Genomic DNA, 9,973 nt, shown 5'->3' with positions numbered 1-9,973 from the left:
AGAGAAAGGACGTCAGCACTGGATCAAGATTGTCGAGCACTCCTGGAATTTATGTCTGATGATCTCTGAAGAAATTATATCTGAACCAAAAGCTTTAGTGGAAATTCTACCTCTTTTTTTTTGTTTTTGGGGAATTGCATGTGTCAACACTTCACATGATAAAATGCTTTGATCCAGCCGGGCAACCACACACACACACATACACACACACAAAAAAAAAAACTTTATACAGAAGAGAAAATATTTCTGGGAGCAAAGTTATAATTTTCCAAAAACAAGTTATAAAGTGAAGCTCAGACATTAGAACACATCTTAAAATGGAGGACCACATGAGCAAAATGAACATGTTTTCTTCTGACATCTCTAATGACTGCACAGATGGAACTCAATCAGGTGAGCAACTTTTGTAATATGCTCGTCGCTCCACAGGAAATTATGTTGTCAGAATATTGATGTCCATAATATTTTTGTGTATTGTGTTTACACTATTTTAAGTCTTCTGTTTATTCTTAAAAGAATGTACGTATAATAAGTAAGTATTTATTTCGTCTGTATGTTCTCTACAGAAAAAAGTTCAGTCCAAGGTAAAGCACTTGGCCAAGGACTGCTTTGTAAAGTGTGTTCTGATTCAAGCAGTGGTAAACACTATGGCATCTATGCCTGTAATGGCTGCAGTGGCTTCTTCAAGCGCAGTGTAAGACGAAGACTCATCTACAGGTGAGTAGGACGCAGACTATAGTGTATGACATTTTGCAGAAGAACGTCAAATATAACAGAAAAATAATTGTCAATTAACTGTTTGCAATTTTACATTTGACTTGTCTTTATTTAAAAACATTTTTCATTAAAATCATAGGTGTCAGGCTGGAACTGGGAGGTGTCCTGTTGACAAGGCTCATCGGAACCAGTGCCAAGCTTGTCGACTAAAGAAATGTCTCCAAGCTGGCATGAACAAAGATGGTGAGAAATTTTTTCAATAAAGTCACTGTAGAGTATACTCTCTGTGCACGTTTCTTTTGTATTACAGCACAGTACAAATCTTGTGTAGCCTTGACTGTCCCTACATAATATAATACCTCCTGATTTATCTGTTTGCTTGGCAGCTGTGCAGAATGAGCGACAGCCCAGAAGCACAGCACATGTCAGTCTAGACTCTATAAGCGTGGACCCTAAAAAGGAGCACTTGGCCACCACACGGGAACTCACCTCTTCTACCACGTACCCATCGGCCATCTGCAGACCTCAGGTCACTTCATCTGTCACCAACATACAGCCCTGCAGCAACCCCAGTAACAGCCACCGCTTCATGGTCAGCCTGCTGACTGCTGAGACCTGTGCGAAACTGGAACCTGAAGATGGTAAGATCAAATGAAGGATGTTACATTTTTGGATATAATGGATATGATGCATATAAGCACAACACATTTTCACAAGTATGATGTCACACCTGGGACAAATCATTCTTAAAAAACACATTATGATTTTCTTTTTGCTGACCTACGTGTCAGTTTGCCTTTGTCAGTCACAAAAACTGAATACCTTTACAGTATTTTACTCCCAGAAATAGGAACATTTGTTTAATCTCTTTCTCTAATGTACAGTGGAGGAGAATATTGATGTGACAACAAACGATTCAGAGAGAGATCGGACTCCCTCTGACTTTCGCACGACCCCGTACACCTCCAGCTGTTCAGAGAGTGTATATGAGACATCGGCAAGACTCCTCTTCATGTCTGTCAAGTGGGCAAAAAATTTGCCTGTTTTTGCTCACTTGCCATTTCGAGATCAGGTGAGAGTGACTGGCATGAGTTTTTGTATGTTTACTGAAGTGATTTACACATACATGAATCATGGGTGAGGCTCACAACACGTGCTGTATTTCTGTGATATCCTCAGGTGATCCTCCTTGAAGAAGCTTGGAGTGAGATGTTCCTCCTCTGTGCCATCCAGTGGTCCCTGCCCATGGACAGCTGTCCCCTTCTGTCTCTGCCAGACCTTTCCCCCACACAGCAGGCCAAGAGCAGCCTCCCCACAGCTGACCTGCGCATCCTGGAAGAGGTCTTCAATCGCTTCAAGGCCCTGGCTGTTGACCCTACTGAGTTTGCTTGCCTGAAGGCCATTTTACTGTTCAAGCCAGGTAGGGAGATATTTATCCAGCGACTGGTGCTCCTTTTTGAATGGACAATGTAACTAATGTCTGTTTTTTGACTTCCTGGAGCAGAGACGTGCAGCCTCAAAGACCCAGAGCAGGTGGAGAATCTGCAGGACCAGTCGCAGGTGTTGCTGAGTCAGCATATCCATTCAATATACCCCAGCCAGAGTGCCAGGTGACCTTGCTGTACCTTTATTTTCTGACAGAATACAAAGATTTTCAAACGTAAGAACATCTAGAGTATATGAAGTTTGTCATGTAAATGGCAGTGTAGAAACATTAAGTTCACTCTACTTTGTTCTTGTCCATCAAGGTTTGGGAGACTGTTACTGCTGCTGCCTTCCCTCCGCTTTGTGAGCTCTGAGAAAATAGAACAGCTGTTCTTTCACAGGACCATTGGTAGCACGCCCATGGAGAAGCTGCTGTGTGACATGTTTAAAAACTGAACAAGCATTGAGAGAAGCTGCACTCTACTAGGAAAACCCAATAGACCAACCCCCATACAACAAGTTTCCTCACAGTACAGTTCACATATTCTGGTTTTTAAAACTCAGCATAATAGACATTTTCACAGAGGGCATTTTGACATGTCACAATAGGAAAAGCACAGGTAAAACTATTAAAACTAATGATGGCTGACTTCCATTTAGCTGCTTCGGTTTCAGAGTCCTGGTAGTGTGCCTGTGCCTGCTCACTGTCACATTGTCACAACTTATCAGGGCACTAAAATAAAACTGAGTCAACGTTTATATCATTTGTAATACCTGTACTTTTCTGACTACAAGTCAAAATGTCCCAAAAACCTGTTAAGCTTTATGACATTCTGATTTTTAAATAAGCACCATTTACTTTGTAAATATTACAATTTTGTTGACCACAGACATAGCAAATAATTTTTTGTAGGTAATGAGTTGCAAGGAAAAGCATCTTTTTTTACTACAGCATAATAATGAAAATATGTGCTTAAATTTAAGCATTTGTCCTAAATAAAGTTTGGATTTGCTTTATTTGAGAAGCATGTTCTTTTTTGGTCATTTCTGTCCTTTATTGGGTCATCAGAAACGAAACAAAACAGAATAAATAACACAAGACACATTACAAAAAGTTTAGTTTTAAAGGTTAAAAAGGTTAATTTTAAAAACACAATCAAATATCTGTGGCGTCCTGAAAAATCCAGTGAGTTCTGTCCAGCGAGGACAATCTTTGGAGTGGCTACACAGCTTGCTAAAAAATGGAATCAACTGTTTTCTTTCCAGACAACGGTCTTGGATACTGTGCAGCTGTACTTTCCATCACCTCAGACAGTAAAAAAAAAAAATTAAATAAATAAATATATTTGACTGTGGCAGTAAATACAATAACATTTGACAGCAAAAATATCCGAAATGGGGAAACCATGGAAGATCGGCTCTGCTCTGTCCTGGAGTGGAAACGTCAGTGGGGCTATATTACCAGTAGGTGGCGGTAGTGAGCGTATTCACTGATGAGTCTTGTAAACAAAGCGAAGAAGAGCTGCAACAAGACACAGAAGAACTTTACCTAGCTAGGTAGCATAATTAGCTAAATCGCCCTGCATTTTAAAAACACAACCACTTTGTTTGTTTGTTTGTTTTAAACAAGCGGTTTTGGCTGACAGCTGGAGTGGGGACTGATAAATGATAAGATGTTGCTTTAAATAAGAAACAGCGGGTATTTTGTATCACAATGTTTAGCAAGTCGTATCAGCTGCTCCCTCAGAGAGACTCCACCGCTCCGAGGACTCCTGGCCTGTTTGTGGACAGTAACAGCTTCACACAGCGCAGCTACCACAAAGGACTTTCATTTGACTACATCCCCAATGTTTCTGAAAACGACTTTACCGGTAGGTAACTAACTAGCATCGACGGTAGCATGTTTTAAGGGCGTGGTGAGCTACTGTATTAAATGACTGCTGACCTAAGTTCAGCAAACCTGCCTCAATAAACTACTAAAATAAAATGTTAATGCCCAGTCCATCATTTTAACTTCAAAGTTACCTGTAACGTTGAAAAGCATATAGAATTTATACAGTCTCCGAGCCTTAGAAAACATCATTTCAGTCATTTTTTGAAATCAAAGTTAACCTCAAAGTTACAGACATCATAACAGTTTTTTCAGGCTAGTCTGTTCTCCCCATGAAAGTGACATTAAAACTGGTAACTCTTTTGTTTCATTGTTTGTGTCTTTTTCTTAAGATACCTCTCAGGGATGGCTGTCCTGGATTTGCAACCTGGTTGTTGTCTTCCTCGTCTACATCTGCACCTTTATAACCTTCCCTATATCAGGATGGTTTGTACTGAAAGTAAGCTCAAATGATGTCTCAACAGTTACTCCCACAGCATGTCCACTTACTCGCTGAGAATATAAACAACCAACTGCCACTGATTTTGTCTGCAGACAGTGCCTAACTACCAGAGGATAGTAGTGTTTCGTTTGGGGCGAATTTGTCCTCCAAAAGGCCCTGGTATTGTCCTTGTGCTGCCCCTCATTGACCAGTGGCAGAAAGTAGACCTGCGCACCCGTGCTTTCAACATCCCTCCTTGCCAGGTAATCCACCACGCTCCATTCATCATTACTCAGCTGATGTGATGGACAACTCGTTGAAGTCATTACAGATCACAGGCAGACAGATTCAAACACAGTGTCTTGTGTCACTGTGTATCACACTGAATCATGTGATTCTTGCAGTACACACGAGCCGAAGAGCTGCAGTTCCTCAGCAACCATACAGAGTCAAATCAGCTTTTCTGTTAGTTTTCTATGTTTAACTTTGTCCTGTAGATGGCAGTATTGTTTCACTGTTGTTCAGTGTGAAGGTGACGCATGTAAGTTTAAACTGGCAGAACTCTGATCAGTGTATGAAACTTGCAATAGGTTCCAAAAGTCTGAGACCACTTCACTTGAATGGGAAAGTGCTCTCAGACTTTTGGACCCCACTATAAAGCTGAAACCTCTTTATATTTGGCACTGCTCTAATGTTAGTATTAAACTGTAGGTACATTAAACTTTTTGTTGCACTGAAAGTTTTGTCTTTAGTCGTACTCATATTTGCATTGCTTAGCTTTCCAGTCTTTGCCTCCATAAACTTCATAATTACAAGCAAATGCCTAATTTAATGATACCAAGACTGAGCAGTTAGAATGAGTATGAGTTGTTGAGTATTACACAGACAAGGTTGCCTGGTCAATACTTGCAGTAAGAATGAAAGAAGAATGAATGAATTCAGCCATAGCCATAGTCATATTAAATATAAAATGTTATTATTCTGTTGTAGGTGACCACTCAGGATGGCGGTATGTTGTCAGTGGGAGCAGACATCCAGTTCAGGATCTGGAACCCTGTCATGTCAGTAGTATCAGTCCAAGACCTGAATGCCTCAACCAGGATGACAGCACAGAATGCTTTGACCCACAGCTTGGTCAAAAAGACTGTCCGGGAAATCCAAACTGAGAAGGTTAAACTGGGAGAATATCTCAGGGTGAGACTACATTGAAGCTACTTTCTGCCAGATTTTTGCTGATTCAGCTTCAGCTGGTTCAACTTACACCCTTTCCTGCTGTCTACAGGTGGACATTAATGAGATGACTCAGCCCTGGGGGTTGGAGGTGGACAGGGTAGAGCTTACTCTGGGCTCTCTCCTGAAGGCCCCAGAAGAAGGCCCCTCTGGACCACTCATCATGCCTCCCTCTGTGCCTGGACTGGAAGGCCTCACAGGCCCCATTCAGCAGTTGGCCATGCACTTTCTGAGCCACAGTGGCAGTTCACAGCCTCAGCAGGGTATGGCCCTACACTCACAACTGTTTCTGCACAACATGCACCCATTGTGAGGATGTTGTTTAATATAATTGTGCCTTTTATTCCTCAGAAGACAGCATAACATTTACAGATGAGCTCAGCAGTGTCCCTCAGGCTATCATACCGAGTTCTGTTGAAGAGCTGCTCACCGGGGTCCAGCTGGTGCTTTCTGAAACTTTGGTCTGCCGGGTCGGGGCCTGTTTCCAGTTTGACATCAGCTCTGGAGATGGACAACATCACAGTTACTATGTGGATTTAAGCCAAGGTTCTGGTTCATGTATTTTTCTAAATATGCAACAGTTAAAAGAGAGTTTTCATAGAGATGAGCCCTGTAATTGAATGATTGCTGTGTAAGCTAAATCTGCATAATGAGTCAAATGTTTGTGGTAAATAGAAACAAGTACAGGTACAGTTACATAAATACCAAATATCTCTGTTTCTTTGTGTGTGTACTCTGTAGGCAGTGGTGCAGTTGGAGTGGGGTCCTTGTGCAGGGAACCAGATGTGACACTGAGTATGAGTGACAGCGACCTTCTGGCCATGTTCCAGGGCGGGCTACGACCATTTGCTGCATACACCAGTGGCAGACTTAAAATCCAGGGAGACATTAAGACTGCCATGAAGCTGGAGGAACTCATAAAGCTACTAAAGAGATAGTGTTCCTAGTAAAATGTTTATATGTATTTATTAATTGTTTGTCATTTTAACTGTAAAGTCGATGTTTTTCCTGGATGCACTGATTACACTTGCTATAAACTGAATTTCTGTGACGGCCTTGTCTTTCTTCACAAATCAAAGCAAATGCTTGTTTACAAAAACAGCAAAGTTTTTGAAGGTCTTTAGGTCTTCAGGTTTGAGTTTAGATAGTCCAAATAGTTTCTGACGCACTGAAGGATGATTAAAGGATGCTATGTTATAAAATAAAAATATTCAGTAACACAGCTCAACTATGCCATAGCACATATACAGACACGTTGTGTTGTATTCTATTGGGCTGTAAATATCAACAAGAGAGCCTTGATCAGCACAGCAAGGAGGGGGCTGAGTATTTAGGCCAGCGTCCTTATTTTGCACCAGATGTCCCTGGGAGAGCCAGAGTAGCTGCTGAAGGTAGAGCAGAGAGAGCATTTTTGTTGCTGTGATGACCAGGTGGAGTTTGTGGCGCAGCCCTGTAACGCTTCCCCTGTCCTGGATAGAAGAGCTGCCAGCATCAGGTGTGCGCTGCAGCAGTAGTATGCCAGTGGTCAAACAGGTGTTCTCAGAAGGTAGCAGTATTGTCAGACCTTTCAGAGAGATTCCTGGACTGTGGAAGAATGGGGTGGCCAACTTGTACAACTTCTGGAAACTGGATGGCTTCAGAAACCTTCACCGCATTATGGTGCAGAACTTCAACACGTTTGGACCCATCTACAGGTATGGAAAGCAAAGCAGTTTATACAAATCTTTAGTAAAACAGAAACTGCATAATGCTACTCATCTTGTCATTAGGTCAGTAGACAAAACAGTAATGACTTTGAATTACATCACTAATTTGAAGTTATTTTTTGTTCATGAAAAATATCCGTGACCAACATTCCACAAGGTCATGTTTTCTAAAAGCAAGTAGCTGATGCAGCATTTTCACCCTTTCTTTTCTCTTGCTTTGTGTGTGTCAGAGAAAAAATAGGTTATTATGAAAGTGTAAATATCATCAGTCCTGAGGATGCTGCCATTGTGTTCAAAGCGGAGGGCCATTATCCTAAAAGGCTGAAAGTTGAAGCATGGACAGCATACAGAGACTACAGGAATCGTAAATATGGAGTCTTACTAAAGTATGTGGTATTATTATCCACTTCCACCTATATAATTTCTGTATTACTAATATTTTGACACTTTGATGGAACCATAGATTTTTATTAAGTGCTATAAGACTGCGTGTACTAGTTGCCTGGCTACTTTTAAGTTAACATCCAATTTTCTGACAGGAACGGAGAAGACTGGAGATCAAACCGGGTGATTCTCAACAAGGAGGTGATTTCCCCCAAAGTGCTGGAAAACTTTGTGCCTTTGCTGGACGAAGTGGGTCAGGATTTTGTGGCCAGGGTTCACAAAAAGATAAAGAGAAGTGGCCAGAACAAATGGACAACTGACCTCTCACAAGAACTCTTTAAATATGCTCTAGAATGTGAGACTGACTTTTTTGAAATTATATATAATTATTATTCTTTGTCTGTCTGTTAAGACAATTTCTTTCCTCACATAATGCTTAATCTGTCCTACACAGCGGTGAGCTCAGTGCTGTATGGCGAGCGTCTGGGTTTGATGCTGGACTACATTGACCCTGAAGCCCAACATTTTATTGACTGCATCACCCTCATGTTCAAGACTACCTCACCCATGCTGTACATACCGCCTGCTCTGTTGAGACAGATTGGAGCGAAGGTGTGGCGGGACCACGTGGAAGCTTGGGATGGGATCTTCAACCAAGGTAGGACTCAGAGGACAACCAGGATGAACATGATGTTTTCAAGATGTATCAGCTGACCACTAAGTCCAGATCTTAGTTCTGTCATTTGAAAACCAAATTTTCCATTTTTCCATTTGTAGTGTATATGGAGCAGTTTCTTATTTCATTTGTCTCCTTTTGTTGCTTCAGCGGACCGCTGCATCCAGAACATCTACCGGCAGCTGCGTCAGGAGACTGGCACTCCAAAGAAATACCCAGGAGTCCTGGCCAGCTTGCTTATGCTGGATAAGCTGTCCATTGAAGACATCAAGGCCAGCGTCACTGAGCTAATGGCTGGAGGAGTAGATACAGTAAGAAATAAATAATTTCTATCCAGAATGTGACTTCTTTTCGACTTTTTCAGACTGCTTGATTCTATTTGTGTTTCAGACTTCTATAACACTGCTGTGGACATTGTATGAACTAGCCAGGCACCCCAACCTCCAGGAAGAGCTGAGGGCAGAGGTGGCTGCAGCTCGGGCTGAGAGCCAGGGAGACATGCTGCAGATGCTGAAGCGGATTCCTTTGGTGAAAGGAGCTCTGAAGGAAACGCTGAGGTGAAAGAAATGGTTGCGCAAGATTTGCGACAGTAGCAATGATACTTCAGAGACAGGATGCAGTAGATTATAGATGCATTGAAAGACTTGAATTTCCTCAGCCACATTCTACAAGCGCACCTTTTGTAAAGACACATTATAAAATATTAGACATAGTTTCTCTTTCACATTTCTCTTACATTTTCCCATAACACATGCTGCAGTTGCTTTGTAACTCTCTCAGTTCTGCCATTTACTGTCATGAAGTTAATAAGTCTCCTTTCATATAGAATTTTCACTTTCATACTTCAGGTTACACCCGGTTGCAGTGAGCTTGCAAAGATACATAGCAGAAGATATCATTATTCAAAACTACCACATCCCAGCTGGGGTAAGAGCAATTTAAAATTAGAAATCATCTTATCATGTTTTTGTATTTAAGCTTTTCTTTTTGTGTGCAGTGTCAGGAGCAGTGCTCACTGTTTTTTTGTGTGTGTTTAGACTTTGGTTCAGTTAGGACTATATGCAATGGGGAGAGACCCCAAGGTGTTTTTTCGTCCGGAGCAGTATCAGCCTTCCCGCTGGTTGAGGACAGAGACGCACTACTTCAGAAGCCTGGGCTTCGGATTTGGCCCCCGTCAGTGTTTAGGACGCAGAATAGCTGAGACAGAGATGCAACTCTTCCTTATCCATGTGAGATGTACAAAGAATAAAGAGCAGTTTCACCATATTTTGTAGTTCATTTAGACATCATGTTAACTGTTCGCGTTATCTTTTGCATTTGCAGATGCTTGAGAACTTCAGAGTGGAGAAACAGCGCCATGTGGAAGTGCAGAGCACCTTTGAGCTCATTCTCTTACCAGACAAGCCTATAATTTTAACTTTGAAACCTCTACAACACCATTTTTGAAAGGAAATGGTGATGCATTTTTGTAGTCCTTTATCACAAATAACTGTTATGGGCTTCAGAAAACATGATGATATAAA

General features: G+C 41.5%; 3 protein-coding genes across 4 annotated transcripts; all 3 read left to right on the top strand.

Moving 5' to 3' along the window:
• Positions 1-317: 317 nt before the first annotated feature.
• On the top strand, positions 318-2,598 carry nr2e3 (nuclear receptor subfamily 2, group E, member 3). Its single transcript, XM_041038706.1, has 8 exons — positions 318-393; positions 567-717; positions 857-960; positions 1,104-1,358; positions 1,602-1,789; positions 1,897-2,137; positions 2,222-2,327; positions 2,466-2,598. Exons 1-8 carry the CDS (start codon positions 318-320, stop codon positions 2,596-2,598), a joined length of 1,254 nt encoding a protein of 417 aa, XP_040894640.1.
• A 1,056-nt stretch (positions 2,599-3,654) lies between these two features.
• stoml1 (stomatin (EPB72)-like 1) lies at positions 3,655-6,720 on the top strand. Of its 2 annotated transcripts, none has more exons than XM_041038395.1 (7): positions 3,655-4,013; positions 4,366-4,472; positions 4,568-4,717; positions 5,445-5,648; positions 5,737-5,947; positions 6,039-6,230; positions 6,426-6,720. In XM_041038395.1, the coding sequence occupies exons 1-7, from the start codon at positions 3,857-3,859 to the stop codon at positions 6,620-6,622; spliced, it is 1,218 nt and encodes a 405-aa protein (XP_040894329.1). In that variant the 5' UTR covers positions 3,655-3,856; the 3' UTR covers positions 6,623-6,720. The 2 variants fall into 2 exon arrangements, with proteins under 2 accessions (XP_040894329.1, XP_040894328.1); XM_041038394.1 differs by having other exon boundaries at positions 6,036-6,230.
• A 386-nt stretch (positions 6,721-7,106) lies between these two features.
• LOC121181976 (cholesterol side-chain cleavage enzyme, mitochondrial) lies at positions 7,107-9,896 on the top strand. Its single transcript, XM_041038223.1, has 9 exons — positions 7,107-7,378; positions 7,621-7,776; positions 7,930-8,129; positions 8,229-8,432; positions 8,601-8,761; positions 8,841-9,007; positions 9,299-9,377; positions 9,488-9,679; positions 9,774-9,896. The coding sequence occupies exons 1-9, from the start codon at positions 7,107-7,109 to the stop codon at positions 9,894-9,896; spliced, it is 1,554 nt and encodes a 517-aa protein (XP_040894157.1).
• Positions 9,897-9,973: the final 77 nt, after the last annotated feature.

Source organism: Toxotes jaculatrix, chromosome 5 (assembly GCF_017976425.1).
Source record: "Toxotes jaculatrix isolate fToxJac2 chromosome 5, fToxJac2.pri, whole genome shotgun sequence".
Taxonomy (NCBI): Eukaryota; Metazoa; Chordata; class Actinopteri; family Toxotidae; genus Toxotes; species Toxotes jaculatrix.
Note: the sequence above shows the minus strand (reverse complement) of the source record. Positions and strands in the feature narration are given on the sequence as shown.